This window comes from Dendrobates tinctorius, unplaced genomic scaffold (genome assembly GCF_039654945.1).
Source record: "Dendrobates tinctorius isolate UK_male_01 unplaced genomic scaffold, ASM3965494v1 ptg000011l, whole genome shotgun sequence".
NCBI classification, from domain to species: Eukaryota; Metazoa; Chordata; class Amphibia; order Anura; family Dendrobatidae; genus Dendrobates; species Dendrobates tinctorius.
In genome coordinates this window covers 95,928,854-95,953,545 of record NW_027361679.1, presented here as the reverse complement: position 1 = coordinate 95,953,545, position 24,692 = coordinate 95,928,854, and the positions used below count along the sequence as shown (strand labels likewise).

At 46.2% G+C, this 24,692-nt stretch overlaps 1 protein-coding gene across 1 annotated transcript in view; it reads left to right on the top strand.

Moving 5' to 3' along the window:
• PIK3R2 (phosphoinositide-3-kinase regulatory subunit 2) overlaps positions 1–24,692 on the top strand; it is a 118,847-nt gene that overhangs the window by 64,232 nt on the left and 29,923 nt on the right. The window contains exons 4-8 of the mRNA XM_073544990.1: positions 125–187; positions 11,126–11,257; positions 13,038–13,239; positions 23,132–23,217; positions 23,584–23,686. Coding sequence (XP_073401091.1) covers positions 125–187; positions 11,126–11,257; positions 13,038–13,239; positions 23,132–23,217; positions 23,584–23,686 — 586 coding nt within the window. The remainder of the gene's footprint in view (positions 1–124; positions 188–11,125; positions 11,258–13,037; positions 13,240–23,131; positions 23,218–23,583; positions 23,687–24,692) is intronic.

Below are 24,692 nucleotides of genomic sequence, written 5' to 3'. Positions count from 1 at the left end.
CCTAGTGCAAGTATAAGGTGATGAAGGCCCTCAGAGCAGGCATATGGCATGGGGGCTGGGAGCTGACTTGGCTGCTCGGGTGCTATGTAAATTAAATTTGTATGCCTTCTTTCCCCCTCTGTAGGACTGGACAGTGAAATGCTTTACAGGACCGCTGGCTCGGAGTGTAGACACACACTAAAATCCGGTAAGAACCAGTTCTCACAGGGGTCTGTATAGCAAGCCATGGGGAGGTCTGCTCCTTCTGTGCAGGAGATATATCAAGGGTGTCGTGTGCTAACAGTTTACTCTGCATTTGACACTTTGTATATTGGTTTTGTTGTCAATAATGTAGTTAGGTGTAATGTTTCCTACGTATCCTACAAGACGTGCTGGATGGAAGCATGAAAGTGAATAAACACTGTGGCTGGTACACACTGCAATACTTAGGATTTTTTTGTTTACTTAGTCAGAGTTAGTCAATATTTCTGCATTGTTACCTCTGGGGAAAAAGCAGATCCCATTCTACTAGCCGGTACTGGTACAGATCTGGTACCTAGACATCCAGTTCACACTTCTACTGTTGCTTCCAACTCTTTGATCACATCATGCTGCACATTCTATCCAGTTAAAAGAAAAACAAAAAGCAAAATAAAACAGGCCAGTTATTGTTAGTTTGTTTTCCAACAACTATAGTTGGTCAATATGAATGTTGTTAAAGATCCATGATAAACTATGATGAGCGAGCGTGTTCGGATAAGGTGTTATCATTAGTGATGAGCCAGCGTGCTCGGATAAGGTGTTATCACTAGTGATGAGCCAGCGTGCTCGGATAAGGTGTTATCACTAGTGATGAGCCAGAGTGCTCGGATAAGGTGTTATCTCTAGTGATGAGCCAGAGTGCTCGGATAAGGTGTTACTAGTGATGAGCCAGCGTGCTCGGATAAGGTGTTATCACTAGTGATGAGCCAGCGTGCTCAGATAAGGTGTTATCTCTAGTGATGAGCCAGCGTGCTCGGATAAGGTGTTATCACTAGTGATGAGCCAGAGTGCTCTGATAAGTTGTTATCACTAGTGATAAGCGAGCGTGCTCGGATAAGGTGTTCTCTCTAGTGATGAGCGAGCGTGCTCGGATAAGGTGTTATCACTAGTGATCAGCCAGCGTGCTTGGATAAGGTGTTATCACTAGTGATGAGCGAGCGCGCCTGATAAAGCTTTATCTCTAGTGATGAGCGAGCGTGCTCAGATAAGGTGTTATCTGTAGTGATGAGCGAGCGTGCTCTGATAAGTTGTTATCACTAGTGATAAGCGAGCGTGCTCGGATAAGGTGTTCTCTCTAGTGATGAGCGAGCGTGCTCAGATAAGGTGTTATCTCTAGTGATGAGCGAGTGAGCTCGGATAAGATGTTATCACTAGTGATGAGCGAGCGCGCCTGATAAGGCGTTATCTCTAGTGATGAGCGAGCGTGCTCGGATAAGGTGTTATCTCTAGTGATGAGCGAGCATGCCCGGATAAGGTGTTATCTCTAGTGATGAGCGAGCGTGCCCGGACAAGGTGTTATCTCTAGTGATGAGCGAGCATGCCCGGATAAGGTGTTATCTCAGCATGTTCGTGTGCTAATAGAGTATCTTTATAGAGCACGCCGAAGATACTCTGTTAGTACACGAGCGTGTCACTAATGATAAACTATAAAATTGTTGCGGGGTTCTTGTTGATTACATTATTGTAAACATCATTAGCAGTGACTGTAATGGTGTCTTGTAGGGACATTTATTCTAGGTCGTGCCCATCAGTGAGCAGCTCTGTTTCTGCCTTGTCCGGCTCCATGGATCACTACATGGAAATGGCTACAGTGTTCCGTGGGAAAGATTTCTTTTTCATCAACATAAATGGTGTGAAAGGAGCCTTTCCTGCTGGGATATTTTTGCTTAAATTGGTGGAATAATCAGCAAATGACTATAGAGCTTTTACTGTAGGAGCTTGAAGAATAAATGACCAACTTGTGTCAATTCTTGTCGAGAACGATGATCATTTTAAGGGCTCATTCAGATGATCGTGTTATACAGACATGTGCTGTACCTGTGCACAACTGATCACACCAATTATTGTACACTAGATTGTGGCCCGATTCTAACGCATCGGGTATTCTAGAATATGTATGTAGTTTATTTATGAAGTTTAAATAATAATGCAATAATGCACCCCCAATCCTGATGTGCATGGTCCTCTCACCCCCCAATCCTGATATGCATGGTCCTCTCACCCCCCAATCCTGATATGCATGGTCCTCTCACCCCCCCAATCCTGATATGCATGCAATCCTGGTATGCATGGTCCCCTCACCCCCCCCCCCCAATCCTGATATGCATGGTCCCCTCACCTCCCAATCCTGATAAGCATGGTCCCTTCACCTCCCAATCCTGATAAGCATGGTCCCCTCACCCTCCAATCCTGGAATGCATGGTCCTCTCTTCCCCCAGTCCTGGTATGCATGGTCCCCTCAGCCCCCTTTCCTGGTATGCATGGCCCCCCTTTCCTGGTATGCATGATCCCCCTCACCCCCCTTTCCTGGTATGCGTGGTCCCCCTCACCCCCCTTTCCTGGTGTGCGTGGTCACCCTCACCCCCATTTCCTGGTGTGCATGGTCCCCCTTACCCCCCTTTCCTGGTATGCATGGTCTCTGTTAAAATAAATAGTTATATACTCACCTTCCGACAGCCTGCGATGTCCACTCCACGTGCCCGGCATCTCCGGTCCCAGTAATGCTTTGCGTGAAACACCGCTGATGACGTCGCGCTCTCGCGAGAGTGACGGCTTCTCCGGCCCTTCGCGCAAAGCATTACTGGGGCCGGAAGGTGCCGGGAACGTGGAGTGGAGATCGCGGGCCGTCGGATAGTGAGTATATAACTATTTTTTAGTTTAATTCTATTTTTTTTACATATTTCCACGCGCCCGGCCTCCCGGTCCCAGTAATGCTTTGTGCCTTATACCGCTGATGGCGTTGCGCTCTCGCGAGAGTGACGTCCTCTCCGGTCCTTTGCGCTAAGCATTACTGGGACCGCGATGCCGGGCGCGTGGAAAGGAGATCGGAGGCCGTCGAAAGGTGAGAACAATCTTTTTTTTATTTTAATTCTATTTTTTACAGATTAAGCGCTGCGCCCGACTGCGCAGCTTACCGTTACAAACAGCTGATTGGTCGCGTCCGCGACCAGTCAGTGACGTGGGATTTCGGTGACAGACGGACAGAATAAGATGATTATATATATATATATATATATATATATATATATATATATATATATATATATATATATATATATATATATATATATAGTTGGTTTTACACATTGACCAATGGTTTGCATGGAAAAAGATCACAGCGTTCACTATTCTGGTCCAGTTTACGGGCACGTAAACAGCAGACCGCTATGCAGACATGGCACATGGAGCCAGTCACTTCCGCAATGTGCAGACATGACTGGCCCGAGTTTTAGTGCGGCTGTCTGAACCTGGCTTGAGAGTGAGTTACAGAAACGCTCAGGGAAGGGAATGTGCTGGTGAGTAATACATCCTAGTGTTGCTGCTGCTTGCTTTCTTCAAATAGGGTCCATCTGTTTTTTACAGAAAAGGAACATATAAATATCTTCTATTTATGCATTACTTTCGCAACCTTTTGAGCTAGTGTTACAAATTTTCCCTCATCCTCTCTTCTGTCATCAGAAAATGTTTGAACCAAGTTTTTGTTTTCCTCTCTTTTCTCCTCTTTGCGCCCACCCTAATTATAATCCCAGCAAGGATTCTAATGATTGCAAACTCCTTTTATCTACAGTGGTTACGGAAAGTATTCAGACCCCTTTTAAGTTTTTCACTCTTTCATTGCAGCCATTTGGTAAATTCAAGAAAATTCATTTTTTTTCTCATTAATGTACACTCTGCAACCCATCTTGACTGAAAAAAACAGAAATGTAGAAATTTTTTGCAAATTTATTAAAGAAGAAAAACTGCAATATCACATGGTCAAAAGTATTCAGACCCTTTGCTCAGACACTCATATTTGTCACATGCTATTCATGTCTTTGTGATCCTCCTTGAGATCGTTCTACTCCTTCATTGGAGTCCAGCTGTGTTTAATTATACTGATAGAACTTGATTTGTAAAGGCACACATCTGTCTATATAAGAGCTCACAGTGTATGTCAGACCAAATAAGAATCATGATGTCAAAGGAACTGACCAAGTACAGTGGGGCAAAAAAGTATTTAGTCAGTCAGCAATAGTGCAAGTTCCACCACTTAAAAAGATGAGAGGCGTCTGTAATTTACATCATAGGTAGACCTCAACTATGGGAGACAAACTGAGAAAAAAAATCCAGAAAATCACATTGTCTGTTTTGTTTTCATTTTATTTGCATATTATGGTGGAAAATAAGTATTTGGTCAGAAACAAAATTTCATCTCAATACTTTGTGATATATCCTTTGTTGGCAATGACAGAGGTCAAACGTTTTCTGTAAGTCTTAACAAGGTTGCCACACACTGTTGTTGGTATGTTGGCCCATTCCTCCATGCAGATCTCCTCTAGAGCAGTGATGTTTTTGGCTTTTCGCTTGGCAACACGGACTTTCAACTCCCTCCAAAGGTTTTCTATAGGGTTGAGATCTGGAGACTGGCTAGGCCACTCCAGGACCTTGAAATGCTTCTTACGAAGCCACTCCTTCGTTGCCCTGGCGGTGTGCTTTGGATCATTATCATGTTGAAAGACCCAGCCACGTTTCATCTTCAATGCCCTTGCTGATGGAAGGAGGTTTGCACTCAAAATCTCACGATACATGGCCCCATTCATTCTTTCATGTACCCGGATCAGTCGTCCTGGCCCCTTTGCAGAGAAACAGCCCCAAAGCATGATGTTTCCACCACCATGCTTTACAGTAGGTATGGTGTTTGATGGATGCAACTCAGTATTGTTTTTCCTCCAAACACGACAAGTTGTGTTTCTACCAAACAGTTCCAGTTTGGTTTCATCAGACCATAGGACATTCTCCCAAAACTCCTCTGGATCATCCAAATGCTCTCTAGCAAACTTCAGACGGGCCCGGACATGTACAGGCTTAAGCAGTGGGACACGTCTGGCACTGCAGGTTCTGAGTCCATGGTGGCGTAGTGTGTTACTTATGGTAGGCCTTGTTACATTGGTCCCAGCTCTCTGCAGTTCATTCACTAGGTCCCCCCGCGTGGTTCTGGGATTTTTGCTCATCGTTCTTGTGATCATTCTGACCCCACGGGGTGGGATTTTGCGTGGCGCACCAGATCGAGGGAGATTATCAGTGGTCTTGTATGTCTTCCATTTTCTAATTATTGCTCCCACAGTTGATTTCTTCACTCCAAGCTGGTTGGCTATTGCAGATTCAGTCTTCCCAGCCTGGTGCAGGGCTACAATTTTGTTTCTGGTGTCCTTTGACAGCTCTTTGGTCTTCACCATAGTGGAGTTTGAAGTCAGACTGTTTGAGGGTGTGCACAGGTGTCTTTTTATACTGATAACAAGTTTGCCATTGGTGCCATTACTACAGGTAATGAGTGGAGGAAAGAGGAGACTCTTAAAGAAGAAGTTACAGGTCTGTGAGAGCCAGAAATCTTGATTGCTTGTTTCTGACCAAATACTTATTTTCCACCATAATATGCAAATAAAATGAAAAAAAAAACAGACAATGTGATTTTCTGGATTTTTTTTTCTCAGTTTGTCTCCCATAGTTGAGGTCTACCTATGATGTAAATTTCAGACGCCTCTCATCTTTTTAAGTGGTGGAACTTGCACTATTGCTGACTGACTAAATACTTTTTTGCCCCACTGTAGCTCAGAGACAGAATTGTGGCAAGGCACAGATCTGGCCAAGGTTACAGAAGAATTTCTGCAGTACTCAGGGTTCCTAAGAGCACAGTGGCCTCCATAATCCTTAAATGGAAGAAGTTTGGGACCACCAGATGTCTTCCTAGACCAGGCCGTCCAGCCAAACAGCAATTGTGGGAGAAGAGCCTTGGTGAGAGAGCTAAAGAAGAACCCCAAGATCACTGTGGCTGAGCTCCAAGGTAGGGAGATGGGAGAAAATTCCACAAAGTCAACTATCACTACAGCCCTCCACCAGTCAGGCCTTTATGGTAGAGTGGCCAGACTGAAGCCTCTCCTCAGTGCATGATATATGAAAGCCCACATAGAGTTTGCTAAAAAACGCATGAAGGACTCCCAGACTATGAGAAATATTATTCTCTGGTCTGAACAAACGAAGATAGAACTTTTTGGTGATAATTCTAAGCGGTATGTGTGGAGAAAACCAGGCAGGGCTCATCACCTGCCCAATACAATCCCAACAGTGAAACATGGTGGTGTCAGCATCATGCTATGTTGGTGTTTTTCAGCTGCAGGGACAAGTCGACTGGTTGCTATTGAAGGAAACATGAATGCGGCCAAGTACAAAGATATCCTTGATGAAAACCTCTTCCAGAGTGATCTGGACCTCAGACGTGGCCAAAGGTTCACCTTCCAGCAAGACAATGACCCTAAGCACACAGCTAAAATAACAAAGGCCCAGCCAGAGCCCTGAACTAAACCCAAATGAGCATCTCTGGAGAGACCTGAAAATGGCTGTCCACCAACATTCACCATCCATCCTGTTGGAACTCAGGGTTCCTAAGAGCACAGTGGCCTCCATAATCCTTAAATGGAAGAAGTTTGGGACCACCAGATGTCTTCCTAGACCAGGCCGTCCAGCCAAACTGAGCAATTGTGGGAGAAGAGCCTTGGTGAGAGAGGTAAAGAAGAACCCCAAGATCACTGTGGCTGAGCTTCAAGGTAGGGAGATGGGAGAAAATTCCACAAAGTCAACTATCACTACAGCCCTCCACCAGTCAGGCCTTTATGGTAGAGTGGCCAGACTGAAGCCTCTCCTCAGTGCATGACATATGAAAGCCCACATAGAGTTTGCTAAAAAACGCATGAAGGACTCCCAGACTATGAGAAATATTATTCTCTGGTCTGAACAAACGAAGATAGAACTTTTTGGTGATAATTCTAAGCGGTATGTGTGGAGAAAACCAGGCAGGGCTCATCACCTGCCCAATACAATCCCAACAGTGAAACATGGTGGTGTCAGCATCATGCTATGTTGGTGTTTTTCAGCTGCAGGGACAAGTCGACTGGTTGCTATTGAAGGAAACATGAATGCGGCCGAGTACAGAGATATCCTTGATGAAAACCTCTTCCAGAGTGATCTGGACCTCAGACGTGGCCAAAGGTTCACCTTCCAGCAAGACAATGACCCTAAGCACACAGCTAAAATAACAAAGGCCCAGCCAGAGCCCTGACCTAAACCCAAATGAGCATCTCTGGAGAGACCTGAAAATGGCTGTCCACCAACATTCACCATCCAACCTGTTGGAACTAGAGAGGATCTGCAAGGAAAAATGGCAGAGGATCCCCAAATCCAGGTGTGAAGAACTTGTTGCATCATTCCCAAGAAGACTCATGGCTGTACTAGCTCAAAAGGATGCTTCTACTCAATACTGAGCAAAGAGTCTGAATACTTATGACCATGTGATATTTCAGTTTTTCAATTTTAATATTCCGTATATACTCGAGTATAAGCCGACCCCCCCTAATTTTGCCACAAAAAACTGGGAAAACTTATTGACTCGAGTATAAGCCTAGGGTGGGAAATGCTCCATAGATTATTCCCCCATATGCTGCCCCCATAAGAAGCTCCTTAGATTATGCCCCCATAAGAAGCTCCTTAGATTATGCCCCCATATGCTGCCCCATAAGAAGCTCCTTAGATTATGCCCCCATATGCTGCCCCCATAAGAAGCTCCATAGATGATTCCCCCATGTGCTGCCGCTGCTGCTGCATGTAAAAATAAAAAAAAGACATACTCACCTCTCCGTCGCTGGGTGTCAGATACTCACCTGTCCTGCGTCCATGGCTGCTCACCGCTATCTGCCACGTCATCGGTCAGTGACGTTCAGACTGCAGGGGGCGCGGCGCACACTAACCACGTCACCGCGCCCTCTGCTGTCTGAAGTCACTGACCGATGACAGACAGCAGCAAGCAGCCATGGACGCAGGACAGGTGAGTATCGCTATACTTACCCGTCCTGACGCTGTCTCTTGAGCCCCCAGCTTCTCCGCGCTCTCTCTTCCTGCGTTCAGCGGTCACGTGATACCGCTCATTAAAAATCATGAATATGCGCATATTCATGAGTTTTAATGAGCGGCACCACGTGACCGCTGAAGGCAGGAAGAGAGAGTGCGGAGAAGCTGGGGGCTCAAGAGACAGCGTCAGGACGGGTAAGTATGACCTGACACCCCCCGCCCCCCTCCCCCTCCGACCCCCCCGGTGTATGAGACTCGAATATAAGCCGAGAGGGAGACTTTTAGCCCAATTTTTTGGGCTGAAAATCTCGGCGTATATACGGTATTTGCAAAAATTTCTACATTTCTGTTTTTTTCAGTCAAGATGGGGTATAGAGTGTACATTATAGAGAAAAAAATGACCTTTTTAGAATTTACCAAATGGCTGCAATGAAACAGAGTGAAAACTTTAAAGGGGTCTGAATACTTTCCATACCCACTGTAAATGTAGAGGCAGAGACAATACAGTTGCCAACAATGACAGACTGGTTGCCTTATATCTCTGCATATGTCATAGACTGATTCATACCAGTCATTTTCAAATACCAGTTTGGTGGCTAGCCCCATTATCATATAGAGAAAAAGAAAAGAGCAGCAGAATTGAGAGCGAAAAAAATCTTGACCACGGTCCCTCCTGAATTGTTTTTTTTTTCCTTTCTATTATGATACGACTGACAATAGGTGATGGCCACTACGCACCCTCTTCTCCCTGCACATTGATGTCTGCACATATAACCGTGCATGCCCACGAGATTCCCCCACAGAAATTAAGCTCTACAGACACCAGTTTTCTATACCCATGAATGTGCTGCAAAACAATCTTTCAAATGCCCTCTTCAAAGCTGATTGTTTCCCCTATAATCATGTAAAGAAAATGTTAACCGGTAGAAAATTAAATATAAATGATCTTTTGCAAGACTGTCATGACAATTTGCAGTCCCATGTAAAGAAAAAAGATTGTACCTTATATGTCATAGCTGAAAAGCTATCGCAAACTTTTTTGTTCAAATATTTTTGTGATTTAACAGTAGAATAATAACAACCAGACAAATCAAAACCATTTCCCCACCCTTACTTGGATGATACACAACCAGTTTCACCACATATAATAAATCAGAATCATCCACAAAGAAAAAGGGTATAATGAAAAGGGCAAAGAGTCCTGCATTAATTATGTGAGCAGAAAATACCCACAATCATAGGGGCATGAGATATCACCCCAAATTTATTTCAATATATCCCGCTTTGATGTTGGCTCCGGCGGTGAGCCCAAATCTTTTCCGGGAAATGTCAGCTGTTTTGAACAGCTGACATGTGCTCACCATAGCCGCGGGTGGAATTGAGATCCACCCACAGCTATTAACTAGTTAAATGCCGCTGTCAAACTCTGACAGCGGCATTTAAATGGCACGTCCGGCCATCGGGACGGAAATGCACTCACCATTGACCCTCGTCACGTGATCGCAGGTCACCGGTGCATTGGCATGACAACCCGAGGTCTCCTGGAGACCTCTATGATTGTCAGTGCCAAATTGCTATGAGCACCACCCAGTGGTCGGCGCTCATAACAAGTCAGTAATTCTGCTACATAGAGGCGATCTGCTCATCGTCTCTATGTAGCAGAGCTTATAGTTGTGCCAGCTTCTAGCCTCCGATGGAGACTATTGAAGCATGCCCAAATTTTAAAAAAAAAGTGTTTAAAAATATAAAAAAAATAAACGTTTAAATCTCCCTCCTTTCACCCCATTCAAAATTAAACAATAAAAAAAAAAATCACACATATTAGATATCGCCGAGTTCTGAATCACCCGATCCATCAATAAAAAAAAAAAAAAGCATTAACCCGATCGCTAAACAGAGTAGCGGGGAAAAAAAAATCAAAACGCCAGAATTACATTTTTTTGGTCGCCACGACATTGCATTAAATGCAATAACAGGCAATCAAAAGAACGTATCTGCGTCAACCATCACTAAAAACATCAGCTCGGCATGCAAAAAATGCGCTCTCACCTGACCTGAGATCACGAAAAATGGAGACAACTCTGGTCTCGGCAAATGGCCTTTTGTTTTTTTGTTTTTTTTTTTTTTTAAAGCAAAGTTTGGAATTTTTTTTTTACCACTTGGATAAAAAAGAACCTAGACATGTTTGGTGTCTATGAACTCGTAATGTCCTGGAGAATCATAATGGCAGGTCAGTTTTAGCATTTAGTGAATCTAGCAAAAAAGCCAAACAAAAAACAAGTGTGGGATTGCACTTTCTTTGCTATTTCACCGCACTTGGAAATTTTTTCTCGTTTTCTACTACAAGACATGGTAAAACCAATGGTGTCATTCATAAGTACAACTTGTCCCACAAAAAAGCAAGCCCTCACATGGCCATATTGACGGAAAAATAAAACAGTTATGGCTCTGGAAAGAAGGGGAGCGAAAAACAAAAACCCAAAACTGACAAAAGCAGCTCCGGTCATTAAGGGGTTAAGGGATATAGACACCTTCAAGGTCAGTTTTTTTTTTTTTCAAATGCAAGTAATTTGGGCTGAAAATAATTTTTACAATTGTGTTTTGTTGCAGTTTTCATTGTTTGAATTTTAAAATAGCTTGTTTCCCTGCTTATTGCTGGCAACAGGATGAGATTAAGTAAGAATCCATCAGTGGGCTCATTCTGACGAGAGCTTGTAACTCATATCTGTCATTTACCAAGTTCCTCTCAGATGATTTATGGCCACAAATCATATCAAAGGAGAACAAGCGGCTACTGGCTTGTTTGCACAAGCAACGAGTAATAATGGTTGCAGAACTTCTGCTAATAGGATTGTTCGGTCCTCATATACAGCATTACATTATCGGCATCACATGGGCGATGAGCTGGTGGTGGCAATGATTTCTACACACACACGAAAATCTAGTTACCCAACATATGACTCCTCTTACCTAGTCATTGCTTTCATTTTTGGATTTCTAATTTCAGATCTCTCTGCGATAGACCTGGAAGTGGCAGATATTCATTTCCTTACAGACATGGTGAAGTCATTCCTGCAAGAGTTGCCTAGTCCTGTAATTCCAGCGCATATCCACAGAGACCTCATTCAGGCCCTGCTAGGTAAGGAGACCTGTCATGGTATTATCGAATGATGCAATGCTATGTGGGGTCCGGTGGTCTGTTCCACAACGGACTGAGTCCTAGTGCAACAAATGCCACACGCAATGGAGGGGCTCAGACTATGTTGGGAAACTAGTTGGCGATTCCACAAGAGCTTGGCGCATCTGACAGCAACCTCCAGGGCCAGTGTCAATACCGTCCCTGGCTGTTTAACCCTCCCGATGCCGCGGTCAGTTGCGGCATACACCGGTCCCTTCTCTCGTCCCATCGCCTTTTCCCCCCTCACCCACAGCGCAGTTGCAGGGTGCACATGATTGTCTTTGCTAGTGGAAGTAAAAATTAAAATTCAATTCTGCATGTTAAGTCTTAACTTAATCAGGGTCTGACTGTTTCCTATCAGTGTAGTCCTGAACAAACAGGGGAACAAACCCTATTCCAATATAAAAATCACAACAAAATGGTTTTTATGTTAAAAAAAAAAAAGTCCTACTGTTTGGTATCGTCATACTTGGATCTCCTAAAGTAAACCCCGTGAAAAAAATAGCATAGTAAGAGTGGTGTTTTTTCATCATTCCGCTGCACAAAAAGTGGAATAAAACTCTGACAACTTTCTTTCTGCAACACCAATTTGTGTGTCTCTGGAAAACACCTGTGGGCCGAAAATAGCCACTGTCCCCACTGATGATTTTCCAGAGGCATGTGATTTCCAAAATAGGGTTACGTGAGGGTTTCGCCTGATCTGGCGCCTCAGTGGTTCCCGCAAAAGGCAAATTGCGTCTTCAAACTGTTCCAGGAAAATCTGTGCTCTAGAAGTCAAATAGCGCTCCTTCCTTTTCAGGCCACATTCGGGAGATCTTGCGTGACAAATTATAGTCCATTGTCACCTATTACCGCTTGTAAAAATGAAAATCTGGGGTTACAGCAACATGTTAATGATGCAATGATTTTAAGGTTTGTTTTTTTTATTTCACAGCCCAAGGATTTAAAATGTGAAACACCTGTGGTGTCAACATGCTTATTGCACCCATAGATGAATGTATTAAGTTGCGTAGTTCGGTACCATTTGGCCTCTCAGTGGTCTGCCAGAGTGACATGACACCCACATACTAGTCCAGCAAAGAGCGGGTCATATAAGAGAGTAAAACTCCTACATATAGTTCTGTCCCTAATGGTGTGAGATGAGTATCTTTGCAGGAAATCCTACTACAGCTTGGCAATATGAATTAGTTTCATATGGACATTTCCAAAATAAGCAGACATCAATTTCCCCTATCCCTGATTATTAGAACTTCTTGTTTCCGTGTTCAGTTAAAAGGGCTGTCTGCTCTTGTGTTGACCCTCTGCATTTACTCTGTGACCTCACTGAATCTTTTCAGCTCACGCACTGCACGCTGTCAGGATTCTCTGGTGAGAGCGATAAGTCATGAGTATGTGATTTGCATACTTCTGACCTATTCCAACTTGACATGGTCAACCTCGCTCAATTCACTTGCATTGAGGAAGGCCGAGCACGTCTAGTTGGCATGTGATCGCCTGTATGCAAATCACATACATCACCCGATCCACCAGCAATACCGGAGAATCCTGACATGGTTCATGGTTCACATATTGCAAGAGTTCAGAAATTTTCAGTCATGTGGATTGTTTGCATAGTTTCACCACAAGACCAGACAAACCTTTAATCTAGTGTGCAATGTTTTTATATATTGTATTATTGTCTCCCTCACTTGGATGTTTTGAGATTCAGTATGCTTTTTACAATGTTTGCTTTTCATTGCAGACAGCAGAGAAGATGCGCAGAAGAGGGGACACGTTGTGTCACTCCTACAACCGCCCACGCTCCCCATACAACACGTCCTCACTTTCCACTGTGTCCTCCAGCACATCAGGAAGGCATGCACCCTCAGTAACTTAAATGGATTCACATTCAAGTTTGCTGGAGAGACTTTTGGACCTTTGCTGTTTCGATCTATCATTGCAGGGTGAGTTCTTATGTCCCCTAGTCTGAAAGTTGCATAACTCTGATGCCAGTGTTACTTTCTGGTCTGCTTGCTGTAGTTTTGTTACAATCACTGTATTGTCAGCAGGCGATGATTAGCTAGAGTAAACCTGCTGCCATGTAGTCCTCCATATCCATGAGCTTTTTATAACACCACCCCCATCACAGATTGGCAGCTTTCTGCCTATGCACAGTGTACATAGAAAGCAGCCAATCAGGCTGGTTCTTACAAGGTTCTTCAACAGGGACTGCAAAGACAAACCTAAACCCCGTCCATTGTATCGTGGGGCCTTTCCCATGACACCAGAAAAAATGGTGTCATTGCACAGATACATTTCCCCAATTAACCTTGCCAGTCTAAAAAAAATACCTCTACAACATGCTAAGGGTTTAAAAAGACTGTTTCCACCCCAGCTAGTGACACTCCTGCCGCCCCTGGTCCTCTTGGCTGACTATGACTATGGCTGCCAGTCTTCAGGTTTGTTCCCAGACATCCAGCACTGTGAAAAGTTTTCTGAAATTCACTTATCTTTGGAAAAATTATTATTATGAAATTGAGCTGTAAGGCCAGATTCACACACGGTGTTTTGCTGATCTGGAGTTTTGTATTCCAGATCCCAGGCTAGCCACACATAAAACAAGGAACTTATTGGAGAGTTTCCAAGCAGATCATGTGTGCAGTGCATTATACTAGGAGTCAGCTGTGTGTTGTGGAGTTTATCTTATTCTGTAATTTTGGGTTTGTTTTCTTTTAAGCACACACATAAATGTTCCATACTAGACTAAAGGCAGCCAAGACCTCGGTCAGATTGGGGAGTGTCACAGAAAGACTTTACTCCAGCACTAGAACCATGAGCTTAATTTCAACCAAAGGGAATGTGTCACCAGATAATCTAACGAAATTGTTTCTATGTTGCTATCCATATTAGAAAAGAAACCTTGCAATTTTCACACAGACCACTAGGACATGTCCTATACTCACACTTCTAGTTCTGTACAGAAGACTTTTCAGCAGTTTTCTATACAGCAGATAACACAATATCTACCATAATAGCTGATGTTACAGCTTGCCGCCTTCTTTCACAGCGACCTTGACTCAGTTGAGTCCTTGCTCATTTAACACTTCACTACAATCCAGTAGGGTTTGACGTTCAAGTGCCCACTAATTGCAAGATTTTTTTTTAATGTAGTGATGGGGAAAAAAAACATTTAGGAAGAATCATTTGACATGTAAATTGATTTAAGTATGAAATATGGCATATGTAGGGTTTTTCAGCCAAATTTTTCTCTCCTACACAGTGTACATACAACTGGGCTGATGTGTGTGTGTGTGTGTGTGTGTGTGTGTATAATATATATATATATATACACACACATATAAACACATATATACATAGAGAGATAAGATAGATATAGATACTTATAGAGATATAGATATACACACACACACACATATATATATTATATACACAACTCTGGCAAAAAATTAAGAGACCACTGCAAAATGTTCAGTTTGTCTGATTGCTCTTTTATTCTATAAACTACTGACAATATGTCTTCAAATTTCCAAGCACTAAATTTTGCATTTATTTTCAGAAAATGAGAAATGGTCAAAATAACAAAAAATGCAGTGCTTGCAGACCTCAAATAATGCTAAGAAAACAAGTTCATAATCATTTAGAAACAACAATACTAATGTTTTAACTCAGGAAGAGTTCAGTAATCAGTATTTTGTGGAATAACCATGATTTTTACTCACAGCTTTCATGCCTCTTGGCATGCTTTCCACCAGTCTTTCACACTGCTTTTGGGTGACTTTATGCCACTCCTGATACAAAAATGTAAGCAGTTGTTCTTTGTGTGATGGCTTGTGACTATCCATCTTCCTCTTGATTACATTCCAGAGGTTTTCAATAGGGTTCAGGTCTGGAGATTGGGCTGCCCATGACATGGATTTGAGGTGGTGGTCCTTCATCCACACATTGATTGACCTAGCTGTGTGGCATGGCGCATTGTCCTGCTGGAAAAAACAGTCCTCAGAGTTGGGGAACATTGCCTGAGCAGAAGGAATCAACTGTTTTTCCAGGATAATCTGGTTTGCGGCTTGATTCATACGTCCTTCGCAAAGATTAACCTGCCCAATTCCAGCCTTGCTGAAGCATCCCCAGATCATCACCGATCCTCCACCAAATTTCACAGTGAGTGCAAGACACTGTGGCTTGTACGCCTCTCCAGGTCTCCATCTGACCATTAGGCGACCAGGTGTTGAGCAAAGCTGAAAATTAGACTCATCAGAGAAGATTACCTTACTCCAGTCCTCCATGGTCCAATCATTATGATCTTTGGCAAACTTCAGCCTGGCTCTCCTTTGCTTCTCATTGATGAAAGGCTTTTTTCTAGCTTTACATGATTTGAGCCCTGCCTCTAGGAGCCTGTTATGAACTGTTCTTGCCGTGCACTTTGCCCCAGCTACCATTTGCCATTCCTTTTGTAGATCACTTGATGTCATTCTGCAGGAGCTGAGTGACATTTGAATAAGATGACTGTCATCCTGGTCAGTGGAGTCGTTTTTGCCCTCTGCCAGTCTGTAGCTTTGATGTCTCCAATGTCTGCTGCTTGACCTTGTTGTAATGGATTGCCGTCTTAGAAATTTTAAGAATGGAGGCAACATATGACGCTCACTGTATCCCTCTGCTAGTAAAGCCAGAATTGAGCGCATCTTTTCCTCACTCAAGACTCTTATTTTCAATTCCTTTGGCATGGTTAAAAGTTATTTTTTCTCCTTCGTCTCATTGGGGGACACAGAGACTGTGGGTGTGTGCTTCTGCCGTCTGGAGGCTGACACTAAGTATACAAAAAAAGAGTTAGCTCCTCCTCCGCCGCATACACCCTCGCCCCCAGACCGGGCGTAACTCAGTTTTTTGCTTAGTGTCTGATGGAGGCACACGCAGTCTGGAGCTCCAGACTAGATTTTTTTTTTTTTTCTTTCTTTTTTTCTATGAAGATAAGACAGGGGCGACGGATCCTATAGAGAGGGTCCGATCTCCCCAAATCATCAACGGGCGACCACGTGTGAGTAACCCTCCACGTGTTTCCCTCCCGCACCGAGGGACACATCTGGGACTTTTCCCCAGACAACCATTTTTCTTTTTTATTTTATAAAGAGGCGGCAACGCATCCTGATAAGAGGATTGCGGTTTCCCCATCGTCCCCAACGGGCGAGCACGTGTGAGTGATCCTCCACGTTGTTCTCTCCTGCAACGTGGAAATGCCCCTACCACCCCTAGGTAGTGAGTCCAGGGGTGGAGTTGGAGGCGCAGGTAAGCCAAGGGATTGAAGCAGAGAGCGGAGAGCGGTACAGTAGCCTCCCCCTCCCTGCCCAGGGATGGGGTTGAGAAGCACCTCAAGCCCCCTCGGCGGCCCGGCTCACCTTTTGTAATAGGCCGGGACCGGGTAGTCCGCTTCTCACCCGGCGCTGCCCCCGGCGGGTAACGCCGCACGCGGAGTGCGGCCGGAGCCCCGCGGGCGGCCGCGGCCCCCGCTGTATAGGGAGATCCGTGAGCGCGCGCCCGCCCGCCGACTTCCGGGGATAGCCGGAAGCCCTGCCCACTAACTTCCGGGGGCGGAGAGCGGCGGGCGCGCACAGTTACCGGGGAGCTCCCGCCCCCCTCCCTCGAACGCCGCACGTGGAGTGCGGCCAGAGCCCCGCGGGCGCCCACTGTCCCCGATGTATGGGGAGGTCCGGAGTTCCGCGCGCCCGCCCGCCGACTTCCGGAGGTAGCGGAAACCCCGCCCACTAACTTCCGGGGGCGGAGAGCGGCGGGCGCGCACAGTTACCGGGGACCTCCCGCCCCCCCCCTCCTTGCATTTCCTCGCCGAAGTGGGGCCGGAAGCCGCCCCCTATCTCCCGGAGTGCGAGTGCCCCGGCGAGTAACGCCGCACGCCCCGTGGAAGAGACGCAAGGTGGGACATTACCGGTGGGTAAGTGCAACCCCGTTTCAAGGCCGCACTAGTAGTCAAGGAAGGGGTTATCCTCCTCCTCCTACCCTACCTTGCAATATGTCTGGCAAAAGGAAAGCTCACTCTTTCCTATACGCTGTTTGCGTTTCCTGTGGGGTCAGGCTGCCTAAAGCGCAGCCGGGTAAATTTTGTGAAGCCTGCGAGTCGGAGCGAGCCCAGGAGCCCCCCATTGTTGCAGAGCCCAGAGGTCAGGACCCTCCAGAATGGGCGGTGTCTTTATCTCACTCTATGATGTCCCTTACAAGGGCAATTGAGTCTCTCCAAGGCCCAGGCAGGGACAAGGATGGTGGTCTGCCAGCGGAAGACAGCTCGTCCACGTCTCAGGACCCTCCGACCGTTAGAGGCCGCTCCAGCACCAGACAAGCTCATAGCAAGAGAGCTCGTTCCCCGTCGGCCGGACCCTCTGGGGCTTCGGCGGCGGGTATTAGGGTATCTCGTTCCCCGTCGCCGAGCTCAGGAAGTGAGCAGGATGAGGGCGAGGAGGAGGAGGAGGCCTGGAATCCAGAAAGCCTGGGATACCAAGACTCGGTGGATAGCCTCATTGAGGCAGTCAACCAGACATTAGAGATCGAGGACGATGTGTCCACGGCCTCAGGTCACAAGGTCTCCTTCAAGAAGACCAGGCGACCGCATAGAAGGTTTGCCACGCATCCGGAGTTCGAGGAGCTAGTTCAGAAACATAGGGAACACCCGGATAAGCGTTTTGCAATGCAAAAAGCGCTGCAAGCTAAGTATCCGTTTCCTCCTGAACTCCATAAGGGATGGGTGGAGTCGCCAGTAGTGGACCCACCGGTATCACGTTTAGCGTCAAGATCGCTATTGTCGATACCCAGCGGTTCTTCTATCAAGGACCCAACTGATCGCCTTATAGAGGGGCTTGCCCGCTCGGTGTATGAGGCAGCGGGGTCGGCCCTAGCCCCCTCCTTTGCGGCTACTTGGGTGGCTAAGGCCATGGTTTCATGGGCGGACGCTCTGCAGAATGCCCTCCAAAACAGAGATCTGCCTGCGGAGGTCTTAGAGGTGACGAATCAGATCTTAGGGGCAAGTGATTTTCTCGTCAGCGCCTCTCTGGACGCGGCCGAGTGTTCTGCGGTGGCAGCAGCAAATGCGATCGCCGTTAGGCGAGCTTTATGGCTGAGATTGTGGAAAGCGGATTCTATCTCCAAAAAGTCCTTGACCTCATTGCCTTTTCAGGGCAATCGGTTGTTCGGTGAGAAGCTTGATAAGCTTATCTCAGAAGCCACAGGGGGGAGGAGTAGTTTCCTCCCGCAGCAGAGGACTTGGCCAGCATTTAGGCAGACACAGAGGCGTTTTCGGCCTTTTCGTAACCCCTGGAGGGGGACTTCGGCCAGAGCATCCACCTCCGCAAATGATGGTCAGATTAGGGAAAGGCAAACCTCCTACAGAGCCAATCCGCTGGGTAGAGGCCGAGGCCGTTTGCCCAGAACAAGGGGGGCCAGATCCCAAAAGCCTCCAGCAAAATGACTCGAGGCGCTTCGTACCTACGGACGACAGAGTGGGCGGACGCCTACTAAGGTTCAGCCACGTTTGGGTCGCAGTGGCACGCGACGCTTGGGTGGCAGAATTGATATCGTCCGGGTACAAGATAGAGTTTCTCGGACTCCCGCCACGGCGATTCTTCCGTTCCCGGCTTTCCGGAACGGAATCGCAGGCGGAGGGTTTGTTACAGGCCATAATGACGCTACAGCGCAACGGGGTCATTGTCCCAGTGCCGAAAAGCGAAGAGACACAAGGTTTTTACTCCAACCTGTTTTCGGTCCCCAAAAAGGACGGGACGGTAAGGCCAGTATTAGATCTAAAATTCCTGAACAGATTCATCAGGATCAGGCGATTCCGGATGGAGTCCCTCCGCTCGGTCATTGCAGCCATGGATCCAGGGGAGTTCCTGGCCTCGATCGACGTGCAAGATGCATATCTGCACATTCCGATTTTTCCTCCACACCAGAGGTTCCTGCGTTTTGCGATCGGAGAGCGACATTTTCAATTTGTTGCTCTGCCCTTCGGTCTGGCCACTGCTCCCAGAGTCTTTACGAAGATAATGGCGGTGGTTATGGCCATCCTGCATGCACGGGGCATAACGGTACTACCGTACCTGGACGACCTTTTGGTAAAGGGTCCGTCGTTTCGGGCGTGCCAGGAGAATGTCAGTATCACGCTGGATACCCTGGCGCGTCTAGGCTGGTTGATCAATCGGAACAAGTCGTCCTTGGTTCCAGCCCAGAGAATTGTATTCCTAGGCATGGTTTTCAACACCTCCCGGGGGCTGGTGATCCTTCCTCAGGACAAGGCGCGAAAGATCAAACAGGGGGTACGGAACCTTCTACAGCCAGGCTCCAGATCCATCCGGTACGGCATGAGTGTGTTGGGCAGAATGGTGGCGGCGATGGAGGCAATCCCGTTTGCCCAGTTCCATCTCCGTCCGCTTCAGCATGCGCTCTTGTCAGCATGGGACAGAAGGCTGCTATCCCTCAGTCATCGGTGCAATTTGTCTCCGCTGGTCCGACGATCACTCCGATGGTGAACTCGCGACTCGTCTCTGGTCCAGGGGAAACCCTTTCCCCCGGAACAGTGGTTGGTGGTGACGACCGATGCAAGCCTGCAAGGTTGGGGAGCAGTTTTCCAGAGTCACACAGCCCAGGGGCGGTGGTCCATTCAGGAGATAATTCTCCCGATCAACATTCTGGAGATACGGGCAATACGATTGGCCCTGCAACATTTTCAGTGTTTCCTGAGACACCGGCCGGTGCGCATTCAATCGGACAATGCTACAGCAGTAGCATATGTCAACCATCAGGGGGGCACGCGCAGCCAAGCAGCCATGCGCGAGGTTGGGCTGGTACTGCGTTGGGCCGAAAAGAACCACGTGGTAATTTCAGCGGTGCACATTCCGGGAGTCGAAAACTGGGCGGCAGATTTTCTCAGCCGACAGGGGGTCGCGGCAGGGGAATGGTCCCTGCACCCTGAGGTTTTTCAACAGATCTGCCAACGGTGGGGGACACCAGACGTGGACCTTATGGCATCCAGAGAGAACGCCAAAGTACAAAGGTTCGTCGCTCGATCCCTCGACCCGCAGGCGATCGCAGCAGACGCTCTGGTGCTTCCATGGAGCCAGTTTCGTCTCCCATACTTGTTCCCCCCGCTACCTCTGCTTCCAAGGGTCATCAGGAAGTTAAGGAGAGAGAAGGTTCCAGCAATTCTGCTAGCTCCAGACTGGCCTCGGAGGGCCTGGTATGCAGATCTGGTTCAGCTAGTGGTGGACGTACCCTGGCGTCTACCAGATCGGCCGGACTTGCTGTCCCAGGGGCCGATCTACCATCCGAACTTAGGGGCCCTGTGTTTGACGGCGTGGCCATTGAATCTTGGCTGTTAACACAGGCAGGATTCAGGCGCGATGTGGTGGCCACGATGGTGAGTGCCCGAAAGCCTTCCTCGGCGAAGGTATATCATCGGACTTGGGAAGTTTTTTTCCGTTGGTGTAGGGATCGCGGAGTGGCTCCTCTGGTTTTTTCAATCCCCAACGTACTGGCTTTTTTGCAGGCAGGGCTGGACGCAGGATTGGCTCCAAGTTCGCTCAGGACGCAAATCTCGGCCCTGTCGGTCCTTTTTCAACGAAAGGTCGCTTCGGTCTGGCAGGTTAAGACGTTTATGCAGGGGGTCGCACATTTAGTACCCCCCTATAAGGCGCCGACGGAATCATGGGACCTGAACTTGGTGCTCAGGGCCCTTCAGGAGCCCCCCTTCGAACCCTTACAAGAAGTCTCCTTACCTTACCTGTCCAGGAAGGTCGTTTTTCTGGTAGCTATTACGTCTATTAGGCGGGTTTCGGAATTGGCGGCTTTATCTTGTAAACCGCCGTTCTTGACTTTTTATAAGGATAAGGTAGTTTTAAGGCCAGCTCCTCCCTTCTTGCCGAAGGTTGTCTCTGCATTCCATATCAACGAAGACATTGTCTTACCCTCGTTTTGCCCGGCACCGGTGCACAGGGTAGAAAAGGCTTTGCACACACTGGATCTGGTAAGAGCTCTTAGGAGGTATGTGACAAGGACAGCATCTTTCCGCCGGACAGACTCTCTATTCGTGATCCCAGAAGGGCGGCGGAAGGGGCTTGCTGCGTCCAAAGCGACTTTGGCCAGATGGGTTCGCCTGACGATTCAAGAAGCTTATGAAATCAGTGGCACGCCGGTTCCGGCAGGGATCAAGGCACACTCGGCTCGAGCAGTGGGTGCCTCATGGGCACTGCGACACCAAGCTTCAGCGGAACAGGTGTGCAAAGCAGCTACCTGGTCCAGTTTGCATACGTTTGTCAAACATTATAACGTACATACCCAGGCATCCTCGGATGCAAGCCTGGGAAGAAAGATTCTCCAGGCAGCAGTTGCGCACCTCTAATCAGGGGCGCAAAATAGCATGGATTGGGTGAGCTAAGATCCCGCCCAGGGACTGCTTTAGAACGTCCCACAGTCTCTGTGTCCCCCAATGAGACGAAGGAGAAACATGGATTTTTGTGAATACTCACCGTAAAATCCTTTTCTCCGAGACGCTCATTGGGGGACACAGCACCCACCCTACTAGCCAGTTGGCTTTTGTTTATTTTAAGTTATACAAATCCTTATGTAAGGATCAGGGTGGTCCCTTTTCCAGACGTATAATTTCTTGCCTGAGTTTAAGGCGCGTTCTCCTACTGCTTATGCACTAAACTGAGTTACGCCCGGTCTGGGGGCGAGGGTGTATGCGGCGGAGGAGGAGCTAACTCTTTTTTTGTATACTTAGTGTCAGCCTCCAGACGGCAGAAGCACACACCCACAGTCTCTGTGTCCCCCAATGAGCGTCTCGGAGAAAAGGATTTTACGGTGAGTATTCACAAAAATCCATGTTTCATTCCTATTACTTTTGGGATATTACTAGCACTTGTTTTGCCATCCAGCTTGTCCTATTGCAAGAGGATTGTGACCCCTACAGCAGGGTTTTTTATACTTTCATTCGTTAAATAAGATTTGGTTCAGGTGATCACCTAATCAGAAGCATATTAAGTAGAATGAGGTGTCCTCTGGTTGGAATTCAACTGACACTGGAATGAAATGGCTGTCAGACATGGAGAGAAGCTGATTTTTATTAAACTGTGCAGTGATCTCTTGATTTTTGCCAGAGCTGTATATATATATATATACAATATATGTTTTTGTTTAAGTGGAAACCCCCTTTAAAAAAACAAGTTCACCAAATGATTGCACTCATGGAAAATAACAAATTAAGACTGTACTCGTCTTGCCCAAGTCCAGCACCGGCTCTGCACCACTGTCCCTGTCTGTATTTAGGATCCAATCACCGCAACGGCCAGTCACTGAGTAAGTGCTTGGCTGCAGCAGTGTTGTGTGCTGTTAATGTGATATCATAGCTGCAGCCAAAACACTGAGACTAGAGTAATGTCGGTGAGCATTGTCTTTTTTTGTAATTGTCCATGAGTGCTATTGCTTGGGGAACACTTTAAAAAAAAAAACAAACAAAAAAAAACAAAAAACGGAAAACTCCTTTTAAGAATTTTATTTAATAAAGTTTGCTGATATGAAAAAATATAAATATATAGTTCTCATCTGCTCTAAATAAGCAATACATAATCTGGAATTAAATTTCATGTGTGAAGGCCCCACATAGGAGAGATTGCCTTCGTGTTGTATACACATCGGCCAGCAGGCGTCCTTATCACTCATCATTGCCATGAAGTCCTTACCTGCGACACAGAATGATGGTTTAGTACACTCTGCGTGTAATTCATCTCTAGCACATATAGGGTAGAAAGCACCTTTCTATCATGTTTATTTTTTTCTTCCTTTTAGAGCGGAAGCTTTGCCAGATTATCCTGCTCTGCTCCTGGAGCTTCTGCTTCAGGATAATGATGCTCCACAAGATCAGCCTCCCCCAGGTACAACTTCATTGGAATAGTATCATGCTGAAAGTTCAATGTGACCTGTACGGTTGTAGCCAAGTTATGGTACATAAAGCTAGCATCTGTCTTCCATAGACTTCCCTGTTAAAAAAATAAATAATACAATTTCTTGGCAGAGTGTGCTTTTTACATACTGCAAGCCTGAGGATGGTCAGAAGGACGTTTGGACCTCTGATGGTATAGAAGATCACTTCTGAATGTGTTATTAACATGTACACCAGAAGCTTTCCTAGCCAGTATGGCAAACATATAGTGCAAGCTCAGCGTAAAAGTTGGTTAATGAGGTTTATGTTTCTAAGCTTTTCATCATAAAGCTTTTTTAATTTCTGGCTGCTTTTCTAGCTCTCCCTCCCAAACCAACAAAGCCCAAATTGCCAGGTAGTTCAATCAATGGAGTCGGAGGAACACTGCAGGAGGCTGAGTGGTATTGGGGAGACATCTCTAGGTGAGGCTGGTATTTTTCCTTATATTACATTTATGCAGTGTGTCAGATTGAAGCTGGATTTAAATAAGGGCCATAAGAAAATTTTCAACTTCCATGGCTCATTTTTACTGGGTTTGTACAGTGTAAATTGGTGTCAGAAAAGTAAGTAACTTAAAGAGGACCTTCATAGTCCATAGAAATGTCTATGTATGGGTCATTGTAGAACTGAAGAGCTCCTAAATCTGCATATTGTGTGAGATATAGATCTGTTATCTACCTACATCGCATATATTCATGCAGAAATTGGAATACAACTTCTTAGCAGGTCCGTCTGTGTTGACTAAGGGTATATTTCAGGCATGGTAGATGTCCTGAAGAAATTTCTCCCCTTTACATTTGAATGAAACCTGGAGAAATCCATGCTCATGCATGAAACAACCTCATTCAGGAGCATAAAATAGATTTCCCCATTCATCAAGTACCCCTATTCATGCATGCAACAGAAATTTTTGCCAAAAACCATCTGCCATGTGAGAATAAATCCTCATATAAGTAACTATAAAGGCCCTTGAGGCAATCTTTCTGTATCTAGGCGTTTCCGACAAACGCAGGAGACTTGCATCCATATGGGACTGCTAATATCCATTTAACATTGTCTAGTTTACAAACTAGTCAATAAAATGTATTCTTTATGAAAAGCAGTTTGATTTTTGATAAATTGGTACAGCAAATATGTGCTTGATTCCAGAAGCTGCATGCGGGGAGATTGTATGTATGTATGTGTGTGTGTGTGTATATATATATATATATACTCCTTGTAATGTGTTCACATCCTGTTCCATCCAGATGTGTCCGGATCCCAGAATTCCAGGTGGCGGAAGTTCACTGACCACCATATTGGGACACCCAAGTGATGGGTGTCTCAATATGGAAACTGCTGGTGATATCAGCCTCTTGCGCGATACCACCGGCAGAACACAGTTGCACCACACACACAGTGTACACCGTACGGCGGTCTGATTTACTG